Source organism: Musca domestica, unplaced genomic scaffold, assembly GCF_030504385.1.
Source record: "Musca domestica strain aabys unplaced genomic scaffold, Musca_domestica.polishedcontigs.V.1.1 48, whole genome shotgun sequence".
NCBI lineage: Eukaryota > Metazoa > Arthropoda > Insecta > Diptera > Muscidae > Musca > Musca domestica.
In genome coordinates, this window is record NW_026712340.1 from 7,059,629 (window position 1) to 7,075,520 (window position 15,892).

Consider the following 15,892-nt stretch of genomic DNA (forward strand, 5'->3'; position numbering starts at 1 on the left):
TTCCAAAATACTCTGGGCACAATAGTCCAACGGATTGGTATCCCTAGATTTTGGTGGCCATTTTTCTCTGGAAATGAAGCGAGGAACCTCATTTTGTAACCATTCTTGGGTGGGGAGTGCTGGGTGCGATGGTGCTGAGTCCTGTTGTAATGTCCATTCGGCATTTCACCACTTTCGGCCAAGCGTAGCAACTCTTTAGCTCTTTGGAGTTTAAGTTCTTGCACTTTTTGGAATTTCAATGGATTTGCCCCGAGCTCATTTTTCAATATTTGCTGAATGGAATATTGCAATATGTTCAGCTCACGAGCCAGATTTATTCATATTTAAATGCTGGAGTGCTGTAACGATAGTCATGTGTTGTTTTCCAGCCAAATATAAAGAACTCACACTATCACGCTTGAATTCCATCAGAAATAACTTTTTTCCTGGAAAATTCTCACCAAAATGCTTTTGTATACTTGTAAACAAACACTGGAATAATTTTAACAGCTATCGAACGATTTGCTTAGAAATGACAGCAGTCCGAAGTTGGTTGCAGTTTTTTAATCTCAACCTGTATATGGATCATTTTCAATACCAAAAGTCCTGCAGAGCTAAAACATATATGAATAATTTTTATCAAACTACTTAATTTCGCTCGGAGCTAGAGTGATTTCCACTGACGGACGGACATCGCTGATTTGACATAGAATTGTATGCTTATCAAGACTATATATACTTTATGGGGTCTAAAATAAATGGCATACATACTACTGTAGAGGGTATAAAAATAGCATTTGGAGATTCTTTTTTTTAACATATAACGTGGAACATTTTTTTTAATATCTAATTCAATTCAATCAGTTACTGGTGAATATAAAAGGTTTGTGATCGAGACATTTAGTCATGATATTGAAATGCTTCGTTTTACTTATATTTTACTTACATAGTGTCTATATTATGATATTCTAGGAATCTGGTATCTTGGAGGTGGCAAAGGAGAAAATTGAAACAAAATCTTCACTTAAAACTTCACGTAAAGGAGGGAATCTCAAATCTATTGTATGTATATTTTGTCAATCAATTTTGTCAACTAAAAAACTACCCTGAGTATAAAGAGCTTGAAAACCCTTCATACTTCCATAGCACATTCACTGACATCAACTGTAGGTCCAATTTGTCGACTTCATGACCTTTGGGGGATTTAAGGGAACATCTATAAGGAAAAATATTTCCATAATTTAAGAAACTTCAATTTTTTTTCCTAATTTGTTGTTTAAACATCTGAGTTTTTTTTTTAATTGTAACAAGTGGAGCACTCCAAACTTTTAAACAATCACATTTTTTATATTTGATTTTTTTTAGCTTACTGACCCCTGTAAGTTTTTGCAAATAAAAGATTTGTTTTATAGCATTTTTCTCCAAGTTTCGTCACTTTTTTGGTGAATTCTTCAATGGATTTCGTACTATTATTCAAGACGTCCTTACATAGATTTTACATTAAAATAATATAAAAAGACAATAAACAACGACTTAAAATCTAGTATCACAGATATGTTTATGTTATTGCCACTCCATGTTTTTTTAATTTTTTTTTTAAATTTAAATAACAATTGGAGCCCTCCATATGGCCCAAATTTTTATGAAATTCTCAAATAGGTATCACGAGATCACGCAATCTATTAAGTATCTGTATTAGAACTCCAGGCCCCATTTTAACATTTGTTCTTCTGAAAATCTTCTCTAACTCTTGTTAGAATAGCACATAACTTTTCTGATTTTAATTGGCAGAATATATCATTATTTTTAATTACTGTCAAAGATATACGCCACATCTTGTTCGTAATATTTGGATTTTCGATCAATTTCGGCATCACTTAGTATTTTTAAGGTCAAAATTCTAAAACTCCGCTAAAATCGACTTTGGTCGTGTATATATATGATAAATTTTCTCACCAACTTCTCCCACTGTCCATAACATTGAGAACAATGCCAATGTGTCACATTGAACATACCACCACATGCCTACATACATACATATGTATATAGTCAATAAAGATTCTCACAAGTTTCGTTGGAAATAAAAGGCCTTTAAAAACTAAAAATAAGAATAATTATATATATTTACATATAAAACAAGTATAGTTCGAGCTTGAGGTCTTTGTTGTTGTATTTATTTAATTCTCCAATATTTCGATATTCGATGAATTTCATCTTCAGTCAAATGTTCTACAATAAAAATAAACAAAATACGACTTATTGGCTATAGCACAGTTATTTCTAATACTAACAGGTAAATAAACATAGAAAAAAAATCGCTTACGTGTATAGGGTAAGTGTGCCTAAGTTCGGCATGTCCCAGTAGTCGGCACTTTTTATTTTTAAGCCCAAATAAATGAAACTATTGTAACTAAATGTATTTTGTTTGCTTCAAATATATTGACAGCTATCTTTGTGTACAATTTCGCTAAAAAAAGATGATTTATTCTAATGAAAATTAAATTTTTGTCTGTGAAGGTCCTCAACAATCCATATTCTTAAGAAAAGTACAATAAAGACGTCGAATCAGTTTAACTAAACAAAAATATTATATTTTAATGAATTAATTTATTATTATTATTAATTATTCTTACAAAAAAATTGGTATGCCGACTGTTGGAACATGCCATACCTACAATTGGCAAGTGGTGCCGACTACTGGCAAAAAAGCATTGTTTTAATAAAACTACAAATTTATGAAATTTAATAACAAGTTATTAAAACTTTATTTATTATTGCAAAAACTATGCAAAATTTCGAATCTGAATAAATTAACTTTGTAATAATTGAAAAGTTCCAATCAGAATTGTGAGTGATTACAGACGCGAAAATCCTCAAAAGTGCCGACTACTGGTACACTTACCCTATAAATTACAAGTAAAAAAGCGATAAGTTCGGTCGGACCGAACTCAAGCCATTATAATATTCAAATGCGAAACTTACAAAAAATCGGTCGCTAAGATCATCAAAATGCCGAATATTGGGAGGTACCGTTATATGGGGGATACACGAAGACGTGGACCTGCACAGACAATTTTCTTTCTTAGGCTGTAGTATCCATTACAAACTTCAAATACAAATTTGAAACAATTCCGGTGAATAATGTCGCTAAAAAATCAACAAAGTACCGAATATCGAGAGGTACCGTTATATGGGGGCTATATGAATAAGTGGACCTACACAGACAACTTTCTGCCTTAGGCTATAGTATCCATTTCGAACTTTAAATATGAAATTTTAAACAATTCCGGTGAATATGGGGGCTATACCAAAACATGAACCTACAGGGCCCATTTTCAATACCAAAATTCCTGCACACATAATAAACACTTGAGTAAATTTTTATCAATCTACTTCATTTTGTTCGGAAGCTAGAGTGATTTCCACAGACGGATAGACAGACAGACGGACGGAAATCACTAAATCGACATAGAATTTTATGTTATCAAGAATATGTATACTTTGTGCGGTCTAAAATGTATATTTCGAGGTGTTACAAACGGAATTACAGACTTAATATACCCTCCATACTATGGTGGAGGGTATAATAATAATGAACTTAAAGCTAGCGTAACGTTACGTTATTGCACCGTCAAGTTACGTTATTACACAGATTAGTATTTATGTATTGCACGATCTCTAACCAGTGTGAGTTGCCTGGAGCAGTAGGCTGTGTTATCCGTATTTGTTTTGCTCTTTATTCTTGTTGTTGTTGGGAGACTGTTTATGTGGAGCATCTCTTATGTTAGTCTCTTGTTGTAATAGTTCTCAGTTTGCCACAATATACTAACACTAACAGAGATGCTACTCATAAACAGTAACTGAACAACAACAAAGATAAACAGCAAAACAGACACGGATAACTCAGCCTGCAGCTACAGGCAACTCACACGGGTTAGAGATCGTGCAATACATAAATACTAATCAGTGCAATAACGTAACTTGCCGGAGTAGAAACGCTACGCTAGCTTTAAGTTAACTATTATTTTTTTTAGTATTTAAATACACGTAAGCGATCTTTTTTCTGTGTTTATTTACATGTTAATATTAGGAATAATTGTGATATAGTTAATAAGTCGTATTTCGTGTTTTTTTTATTGTAGAACATTTCCCTGAAGATGAAAGTCATCGAATTTCGAAATATTGGAGAGTAAAATAAATACAACAAGAAATACCTTCAGCTCGAACACTTGTTTTATTGAAATATAACAAAAAGGTTGAAAAAAGAAAAAAAATTATATTCACAATTTTTTTTAAATATTTAATATAGACCCACTTTTTGTATAAATTGTATGTTTTAAACAATCCATGTATATAAATGTTTACATCTGAAGATGTTTGTCCATATTTACGTTCTCTCTGCCTATTTTCTCACTCTCTTTCTCTCTGACTGTTCATAAAAGCTATGTATTTGTTCATAAAAACAATTTATGTGTGTGTTGTGTTCACTGTTTCACATAATACAGGAAATTACATTTTCAAAACTACAACAAAACCAGTTTTGTATAATTTTTGTTGTTTGTAATTATTTTTTGTTGTTATTTTTCATATATATATATATATAAATATATATCTCTTATGTGCACGTAATTTTTTAAAATATTTTCTTTTTTTTTTCAAATAACTATTTGTGTTATTTTTTTACAATCAAAAGTGAACCTACTTGAAAGAAACTTGCAAAAGTTATGAAAATATTTATAAAAATACTAATAAAAAATGAGATTTCTGTTTTGATTTCATCTTATGAAGAGGAAAAAGCGAATCAAATTTTATAACAAATAAGAAGTCATGAGAATCATTTGCAGACCAACTGTGAATTCAACAACAACGACTATGATTTTAATAATAAAAAATTGAAACCGGAGACAAATATCTATCAGCTGGACTTTCATAACTCTCAGTACATCTCTTGAACACATTTGTTTTTTTGGAAACATGTATTTGCTAGTTGAGATTCATAACTTCATTCACAGATACACATCCAAACAGCTGAAGACGACATATCAAATGTTTTTCATTTTTTATTCACATACCGTTTTTTAAGAAAATAATGCTTGCCAAAAACTTTTTTTCCTCTTAAGATTTGTCATGTAAGAATTTTTTTGTAAATATAATTATCTAGGGAGCAGCGGACCACAATACAGATTCTTCATGGGAAAATGAAGAAATAAAACCAATGTTATTATGCAACTAAGAAAAACAACAAAACTAAGACAATTTCAAACAAAATGTAAAAAAACAAAGCATTTGTTTAAACAATAAATAACAATATAAACGAAATTGTATTTCTAATGGGGCCAATAGTATGTAAGTGTTTGGTTAAAAATCTAATCTACATTTGGTGATAATCTTTTATTTCAAAAAAAAAAAAAAAATATTAAAAAAAATGTGATTTAATTGTTTGTAAAACCACAAAAAAGTAAGACATTGAAACAACCAATCTACAAAACCAACTTATATTCATTAATAATATTTAGTTTACCCTAACTCCTAATTGATCCTGCAATTAATCAAATTTTAGAATTTTCTTCTACGATTTGTATTTTATATTTTCATTATGTTTTGTTTTTGTTTAGTTTTATTCATATATTTTGGGTTATTGTAATTTACAAGTACTAGTTTTTAATAATTAATCTAAGTTTGAATTATCTTATTTTGTTCAAAAAAAAAAAATACTTCATACTCGTAAAGTGGCCCAGTCGAAAATGTAGTCTGTAGAATTCAATACTCACCCCATTGAAAAGTGAGGTTAACGCCAAACTTGGTTCAGTAAATGTGTAGTAAAATAGAACATTCGTTAGATTCTTTATATTCATTTTGTAATAGACAAAAAAATTAAATGATACGAATTACACAATTCGTATATACTTTTATTTGAAAATATTTTCAAATTGTTTACATATAGTTTTTCGAATATTAAATTGTATATAAAACATTATTGATTAAAAGCCCCGCCCCCCACCAATAAAAGTATAAATTGGAACAATTCTTTTTGGGGAATATCCCAATTCTTACAAACTAAATAATATGTTAAAGTACGTTTACATACAAGTCCTTATCTGGGTCAACATGATAATTGCCTAATCCCATGATAGAAGAATACAGGTAGATGCATCAACGCTTGGGAACATTGATATGTCAACATTTTTTAAGTGCTTTGTCAAAAATAAGTCGATGTTTATATATTTTCTTATACGATATGTATTTGTAATGATTGTATTTTTTAACAATTTTTACAAATTTCAATAATTTTTCATTCACGATTTTCAATATCAAAATCGGTTTGACAATTCATTGTCCCAGCAGCTGTGTCGATGCGACTACCTATATTCTGCTATCAGGCCTAATCCCAATACATTTGGCTATGAAAAGCATACAGTAGCTCCAAACGAAACTCCTACAATTTTTTCAAAAATCAAAATTTATATATTTTTTGCATTAGTAGTTTATAAATAATTTACAGAGCAAAAAAACTTAACATTTCGGAGGAAATCGAAATATTGGATGAATAAAAAAGGAAAAATTCAAAAATAAAAACATAGTTTTTTAATGACCTTAAGCCAAGCTATTAACCAAATAAGAAAAATAATAAACTTTAAAAGAGATCATATTTCAATGCCAAACTCGTACACTTCGTGTAATTTAAAGTATTTCTAGACATTAATATTTTGTATGCATTCCTTTACTTTTTTTACAATTTGTAGCCTATTTGGCATACTTTCAACCAGTTTTTCGCAAGAGCTTAATTTCAAGTTCAATTTTTTGCCATTCTTCCAACAAAGCCTTCTTCAAATCTTCTTTAGTATGTATGCTGGCGAATTTTTCCATCGAGATAGCTTCATAAATTCTCTATGGGGTTTATGTCTGGACTCTGCCATGACCGCATTTTATAAGTCTTGAGTTTCGGATCATTGTCTTGATAAAAATAATAATCTTCGCCAAGGCCGAACTATCCCTTACAGAGTGGCAAACTTTCTTTCAAAATGTTAAGGTTCATAGCCTGATCCATAATACCCTTAATAAAATGCAATACACTAGGTCCAGAAGCTGAAAATGAACTCCACACCATTACTTACCCACCACCGTGCTTCACTGTAGGCTTAATATTTTTTGAGTTTCTCCATCTCAAACAAAAAGATTGAATTTGCTCTCGTCCGTGAACAGCACATTCTTCCAAAATGAAAAAATCTTTTGATATGTGCTCTTGGGCAAATCGAAATCTTACTTCTTGATTTCGCTTGCTGATTAGAGATTTATGTGTAGCTCTTCTTCCATTGTAAATCGAATTTGCAGTATATTTATTATTGTTTGAGCGCAACATACCTTTCCCAAATCCTTTTCAGCAATTTTTGCGAGCTTCGGTGCACTCAAAAATTGATCTGCCGTAAAATATACTCCTCATCCCTCAAGGTAAATATTTTATTATTTGCCGTTTTTGACTTATTTTCTACACATCCATCTGTTTTGAACTGAACTGTAGATCGGCTTCTACTAACAATCCCAGATATCTCACTTAGTGATTTATGGTTTTTGTAATGTTTAATTACCAAATTTCTCACTTCCATCGAGACAGTTTGCTGTTTCCTGCATTTCATCAAGAGGGGGGGGGGGGGGGGGTGCTATAACTGAAAAAAAGCTGAAAAGAAAGAAACAAATTATTAATAAAAACTTAACATAATAATAACTAGAAGGATACGGCGTGGTGTGGTTTGTTGTCGTTTTGGTTGATTTTGACATTTTCGTCATTTTGACATTTGAGTTGTATGGAGAATCCAAATCTCCAAATTGTTGGGAGTGTTCTGACAACCGAAAGATATTTTTGTAATTTGATTTTAGAATTTTGCAACTAAACCTAGAGGGGGACTACTGGTGGTAGGAAACAAGCGAATCACCCCAATGGAAGTCGGTGGAGTTGACATTTCACGAAAGGTCCTTACGTTCAAAATATCCTCCTTAAAACTCTTATATCTCTAGATTATAGCGTTAAATTAGTGGAATCTCCTCCGTTATCTCGTCCATATGATGAACATATCCTGAAAAAGAACAATCACAAAAGAAGTTAAGTTCAGCCAGGTCGAATCTTTAATACCCTCCACCAATTGGAAGGAATATGCACAATTTTAAAAAGAACCTTCGCAAAATGTTGCGAACCTTTTTTAAAATTCCGAATATCATGTGTTACTTCACAGTCAATTATCTGTCAGGGAGGGCAATGCTTTTAACAAACTCCAAATATCAAGTTCAAGATAATTCTGTTAAAAAATATAGCTCAAATCATCAAAATTCCGAATAATGAGAGGTACCGGTATATGGGGGCTATACAAAGACGTGGATCTGCGCAACAATTTTCTGTCACAGGAAATAGTATCACGAACTTCAAATACCAAATTTGATACAATTCCGATGAAAAATGTGACAACAAAACAACTGCTGGGAAAAATGTCCCAGACAAAAAAATAAGGGAAAAAATGTATTCCCTGCGAAACATTGGTATTCCCTGCCTTACTCCCTGGTAAACATTCCCATCTTTCTCCACTAGCAAATAAAGGTTAAAAAACAACAATTATGGAATTAAGCCAAACTATTTTGGATCAACAAAAAATACGGTATCCCCAACAAAAATGCCAACACTGTTCTAAAAACAAAAACTTGAAAAATCAAGTCATTTTTAGAAACTTTTTATACCCTCCACCTTAGAATGGAGGGTACATTAAGTTTGTCATTCCGTTTGTAACACCTTGATAGGTAAAATATTCTTGATCAGCACAAATTTCTATGTCAATTGAACGTCTGTGGAAATCGCTCTAGCTTCCGAACGAAATGAAGTAGGTTGATAAATTTTACTCAAATGTATATTATGTCTACAGGAAAATGGGCCATGTAGGTCCACGTTTTGGTATAGCCCCCATATAATTGTACCTCCCTATTTTCGGTATTTTGGTGATTTAAGCGAAATTATTCACCGGAATTGTTTCAAGTAACAATTTACATATTCTCAATAGCTGAACTGTCAATATTGTTCTCTTTACTCACTTCCATTTGCTGGACTCTCGTTCGTTTATCGAACAACATTTCGTAATAATTTGTTCAAATTATTGGGTTATCGTACACAGTTATTATGTAATGACGTTTTACCCAAGAGAACGAGTGTACCTTCCTTTAAATTGTATCAAATTTAAAATTGATGGTCTGTTTTTCTATGACAACAAAATTTAACAGCCATTCCTTGCATAGTTTTCAATTTTTAGATTTTTATTCAATTTTAAAAAATACTCTGAGAAGTGGTGATTTTCTTTCGAGTTCACTTTTTGTAGCATCATATATTAACAAGCCCTTAAATCTTTGAAACCAATGCAGTTGTTATAGTCCAAAAGTTAAGTAAAAACCTCCTATGTATCAACATTTTTACATGTCACCCTATATTGAGGCAGAGCTACCAATAGCTCCTACATTGTCGGCTAGGTCACTTTACGCAAATACATCTTCGTTTATTTTTAATTTAATTTTGTAGCACTGTGTAGCCAATTGAAATATTTTTTTTCTCTTTGTGTTCAATTCTGTATGTGTGTGTGTGTTTTGTATTTCAAAATCTAACAACAATAAAATAATGAATACCAAAACCACAATCAAAATGAAATCTTCAGAATAAACGAAAATCTTCTTTTCACAAACAGAGAGGTCGATATTGAAAACCAAATGAAAAAGTTACCGCATCACTCTCTTTTCTCTCTCTCTAAAATTCAGTTAAACATTTTTTTCACTAAATAAATAAACAACGCAACAATAATAAAAAAATAACAACAAAAAGAGAAAGCAAAAACAAATTCCTCCCCTCAGAAAAAAAAACAAAAAAAAATCATAAAACCAAACCAAGCACCCACAAAACCAAAAACCAATTTCAAATCGACCATTTCAGATGTACGGTAATTATCCACCTGCTGGAAGCCCACCATTACCAGATATTATAGGACAATATTACACAGGTGGTTACGGCAGCGGCGTGGCGGGTGCTGCCGCCAATTTGCCTTGCTATGACATGTATGGTCCCTCGACGTCAACGGGCTACCTCTATGATCCTACACTGGCAGCGGCGGCAGCAGGCATTGGCGCATATGGCGGTTATGGTCAGACCTCGCCTATACGTCGTCGGCGTTATAGCATTGCTGGCCTGCCCTCGGCCTCAATGATGAACGATTACTATGGCTATCAACAGCCGTTGGGTCCCGCCCCCATACACCAGTCTTCCTCCTCGAATATTTTGAATTTGCTCAACGAGGCCCACAAGTCAATTTCCAGATCGTCACAGATACTGACGCAACAGGCCCGCCTACAACAGGCCCAGCAGGCTGCCGCCCAAACGGTGACGCCCCTATCGCACTATCCGGGTCGTGTGGTATCTAGCTATCCTACTTTGCATCCGGGAGATACCTCGCCGCCCTATCTGAACGATAATCTAATGCAAATGTCCGCGAGTTTCTCGTCGCAACCGAACATGTACTTCCAACAGTATGGCCAGGCACAGCCGCCACCGCCGCCTGCGCCCTCGCAAATGCAAACGGCGGTCGGTGCATCGCGTCTCAGACCCGCCTATTCCGTATCGAATCTGAACTATCTGAATTATCCGTTAGGTGGCGGCAGCAAGCAATACCCGCTGAGTAGCAGTAATTACATGACCACGACTGGTAGCCAGTACGGTGGCCACAATCTCTATACGAATCCCTCAGATCTGTCGCCCTACAATCTGCAAAGTCTACTGCAGCAGCGCAACTTAATGTCCTCTTTGCACGCTTCAAATCCCGCCATTTCGCAACTCTATCAACAGCAGCAACAAGCCGCCGTCGCCGCTGCCGCTGCCCAGCAACAGCAATCCTCGGCCTACCAGCAGATGCTGGCCCAAAATATCCAACAGCAATTCGCCGGTACGCATCATTATGCCCATCAACAGCATCAATTGCCCGTTAGTGCACATCCCTCAGCAGCTCACATCCATGCCTCGGTGCAGCAGCAACTGAATCCGGATCATCAATTTCACATACATCAGCAACAGAATCATTTGCAAACGCATCCCCTGGCGGCATTGGCCAGCACCACGGCGCCATTCCCGGCCACGCTGACCAGCAGTGCATTGCATGATGTGCGCAGTTCAATGGGTGGTGGGGCTGCGACAGGACTAACCGGCTCGGCGGCCTATCACGACGCCATGTTGTATCCACCCACGCACCACCACACACATCTGCACCATCCGAGCACGTTAGGCCAACAACAGCAACACCACCACCCACAACCACATCATTCATATTCGACAACACCACATCACTCACATCATCAGCATCATCTGTCACCATATTCGAAACTAGATTTAGATTATCCAAAACTGCCACAAGAGCATAAACGCCAAGTAAGTTTTAAATTTGACGTAGATACGCTATCTTTAGATTCTTAAGAGAAAGCTAAATAGAAAAAATCGCAACAAAAAAATTCAAATTGAGAAGAAAATTGTGCAATAAAAGAAAAACAAAAAAGAAATATTCTACAAAAATTTGCAAAAACAAAAAAAGAAAACCAAAGAAAAAACAATGGCTTCAATTGAAAACCAAAATTATTGCTTAATTCAAATACTACTGTCCATATTCAAAGAAAATACAAAAAAACCAAAACCAAACCAAAAACCAAGAGAGTGCAAAAGAGAGAAACATCATCAAAAAAGAAGTGTTTATCACAGGGTTTCGAAACAGAGTCGCAGAGAAAAGTCTCTCTCTTTCTCTCTGACATTTATTCGAATGCTTGCGCAAAGAGAGGAGAAGTGATCAAAGAATCAAAAGGGAGAGAATGTAGCAGGGATGGGAAATCTGAATTTTAAGAAGTAAATAAAAATCAGAATTTTTAAGTAAACCTCTCTCCATTCATCTATCGATGGAAAAACAGCAAAATGTTTTTAGCTTTATGAATTGTCCTTTTCAAACCCCCCTCCCCCCCTTTAGATCTCTTAACTTTTGGATTTATGTGACAACATTAAATCTAAAAGGTTTTCTCTATCTGCAAGTAGAAAATAGAAGTTATCATATGAGCTGATAAAATATTTTCAACAATTTCTTGGAAAGATTGAAAGCTTTTTAATCTTCTCCGCAGATAGAAAAAATCCTCTATAATAGGGGACTCGTAAAAGTTTCTGTAAAACTTGCGGAAAGCTCTTCTGTAGAATGCATAAACAGTGTAATCAATACATGTACGACTTTTCAAAGCTAGTTTAGCTGTGAAACCTTCGCATCCCCATTTATACATTGAAGCAATTGAACACTCGGTCATATAGATGATACCTTCCATCACTATCTTAAAGATAGAAGACACGCAAACGTTTTTAATATAAAATGTTGCCTAATGCTTCTTCTTGTAAAATAAATTCCACATTTTTCAATGTAAAATAATGTAAAATAAATTCCACATTTTTTGATTTGAAGATTCCTTACAAATTGAGATAATAAAGGTAGAAAAATGCGCAAAAGCTCCTCAACATAATAGAGGACCTTTAAATGGTTCTCTATGGCTGGAGGACCTTTAAAAGTTCTTCTTAAGACAGAGAATCTTCAAAGACCGCTCTACAGGTGAAGGATATGTAGAAGCTTCTCTACAGCTGAATGATCTTTGTAAATTCCTATACAGCTGGAATAGCTCTGAAAGCTCATCTATAGATAGAGGACCGTTAAAAGCTAATCTAAGGCTAGAGAAACTTTAAAAGCTTATCTACAGATAAAGAATCTCTAAAAAGCTCAACTGAATTTAGATAACCTTTAAAAGCTTCTCTACAGATAGAGCTATTTTAAAAGGTGCTCTACAGATATATTACCTTGAGAAGCTCCTCTATAGCTACAGGATCGTTAAAAGTTGCTCTGCAGAAATGTTGATAAATAATCTATGAAAAGTAGAGTAAAATTCGATTCGATACGATTCCCTCGTTAAAGACTCTTCTAAAGCTGGAGGATCATTAAAAGCTCCTAAACAGAATTTGTTATTAACAACAACTTTTACAAAATCCAAAACTTTTAAAAAAAAAACAAGGGCATCATAAGGTCATCTATAAAAAGATGAGAAAACTAAACCACGATTCCCTCTTCAAAAGTTCTTCTATAGATAGAGGACATTATGTCTTTCTAGAAAGCATACTTTTAAAAAGTTTTCAATTATAGCCAAGCTTCAAAAGTCAAACTATCCTTAATGCTCGTGCAAAAATAAGATGCCTCTAAAGTTTTTTTTTAAGATTAAGGCTTTGTAAAATCCTGATTCACATAGGAGCCCTCTGAAAGCTTTCAGGGTTTCAAATATGTTCATTCCTATGGCCTGCATTACTTCTTGTATGGTCCAGAACTATTTATTGAACAAAAGACCAGACTTCTATAAATAATACAGCTTTTAAACTTTTGTTTTTGGCTAAGGACATTTGAAAGAAAGCTTATTGAAAACATTTTTCAATTAAACAACTTGTAGAGAAAATCGTCAGCAATTTTTATATTGTTGTATTTAATCATTTGAGTTTCTCAATTTGTTTAGGAAAATAAAAATTTACTCTAATTTCAATTTCGAATTTAGATTTTCCATCCCTGGATCGCCATCTAACGACCGATGAGAGTTTATACTACTCTCATGGGAATCTGAGTATGTTAATGCCAAACTCCGTCTATCTCCCGCTCACTTCCACAAAAGAGAGCAAGCAATATTCTTTCTGCGAATGTCATCGACGCAAGACACGAAACGAATAGAGTTACTCTTCGATCTGTAAAGCTTCTTTTTCTTTAAATATTCCTATTCAACAAACAAAAATATAACAAAATCGAATAAAATACTCACTTAAATACCAAAGGAATTTCTAACAAACGAATTGATTTCTTGTTGTAGTCTAAATAACATTTAATTAAACATAATTATTTATAATTTTTTTAATATACATGTATACATATATATATATATATTTTAATTTGTTTCCCATATATCTATATCATTATATGCTCTATATTTTAAAAATACAAATGACTAATAATTCTGTGTTTTTTTTCTTGAATCATTAAAATGCATTTAAAACGAAAACAAAGCCATACCAAGGATTCCTGATATAAGCTACTACTACCATTACCCCGCTCCCCCACAAACCAACACGATATTTATTCACCCTTCCCCCCTTCAACAACACCAGTTTAGGAAAACAAAAGAATAAAAACATAAACCAACAAAAGTGAGAGCTAAACTAAATGACAAAAATAAAGCATTTCTTTACTAAATTTTAAAACAAAAACCGAAACAGAAAAATATGCCAAACGAGAGTAAAAGTACATTTTTGTTAGGGAAATTTATACAAAAACAAAATATTTAAACAAAACAAAGCAGATGAAGAAATTATCAATAAATTACAATATGCCACTTTCGTCGCCATGTTTATTATTATAATTATGCTATTTAAGGACAACAAAACAAAACAAAAAAAACAAACAGACAAACAACTCGTCGTAATATTTGAAATATTTTTGCAAATATTCCAATTAGTGCCTAAAACAACAAGAACAACAAATACTTTATTTCTTGCATTCTACTGTATAATGTGAATCTTAAACAAATAAACAACAAATAAACAAAAAAAAAACATAGAACAAGCAGCCAGCCTATTCTATATATGTAACAACAAATCTTTTTTTAAAAGTCGTAACAATAGCAGACGTTTTTTCTAAGCATTTTAGCCGATTTCATAACCATGTTGTATCATTCGTGTAGATCGCCAAAGTTGCCATATTGTCGTGGACGGAGTGTAATAATACCATTGTTGTACGTTGACAAATAAATACAATAATTAATATAAAATGTCTAATATATTATTTGTATCGGCCCCCTCCCCGACTAAGTCGGCGCTCAATAGTATGGTGGATGTACATATGATGTACATTTTTTTACTTATACCTTACTTGGTCACAATTCTATTCATCAATCAAACTGTGGAGTCGGATCGAAATTATTGACGGCGGTAGTTGAATCAGCTCTTTCTAATTTCGATGTCACCATATCTTTAATAGGAAATATACATTTTTATACCCTCCTACATGGTAGAAAAATATAGGTAGACGCATCGTCACAGCTGCTGGGACAATGAACTGTCAAACCAATTTTCGAATTGAAAATGTTGAATGAAAAATTATTTAAATTTGTAAAAATTCTTGAAAAATGCATATACTTATAAAAATCTATTTATTTTTGAAAATTTTAAAATTTTTTGATATATCAATGTTCCCAAGCGTTGATGCAGCCCCACATAACTACACAAAACCCTCTCCACCCACCAACCGATATCCGGTATTTTGATGATTGTAGTCAATTTTTTCAATGACATTGCCTGAAGATCCATAAAAGGAGTTCCTTCTAAGTACTTTATCCCCTGGAAGAGTATTGTCTATATAAGTCCCCAATATCGTATATTCCCCCATACAACGGTACCTCCCTAAATTCGGTATTTTAATGATTTTAGCTAAAATTTTCAATGGAATTTTCTTAAAATCAATACTAGAAGTTCTTTCTAGGCAATTAACCCCCTGGAAAAGTACCTCTTATTATTCAGTTTTTTGATTGATTGATGATTTTAACGACATTATTAACCGGAGTTGTTGCAAATTTCGTGTTTAGAATTCGTAATGGGTACTATAGTCTACGACAAAAAAAATGATAAAGCAGGCCCACGGCTTCGTATAGCCCATATATAAACGTACCCCCCTCCCCCCCCCCTCCACCCATTTTTGACATTTTTCCGATTTTAGGGACATTATTCACCGGAGTTGTTTCAAATTTCGTGTTTATAGTTCGTAATGGGAATTACAATCTATGACAGAAAATTGTCTATGCA

General features: G+C 33.4%; 1 protein-coding gene across 7 annotated transcripts in view; it reads left to right on the forward strand.

Moving 5' to 3' along the window:
- LOC131804702 (trichohyalin-like) overlaps positions 1-15,892 on the forward strand; it is a 292,229-nt gene that overhangs the window by 204,211 nt on the left and 72,126 nt on the right. Inside the window, exon 9 of one of the 7 annotated variants that reach the window (XM_059127776.1) lies at positions 9,935-11,416. The exons of the other annotated variants lie outside the window; for them this stretch is intronic. Coding sequence (XP_058983759.1) covers positions 9,935-11,416 — 1,482 coding nt within the window. The remainder of the gene's footprint in view (positions 1-9,934; positions 11,417-15,892) is intronic. 7 annotated transcript variants of the gene reach the window in all.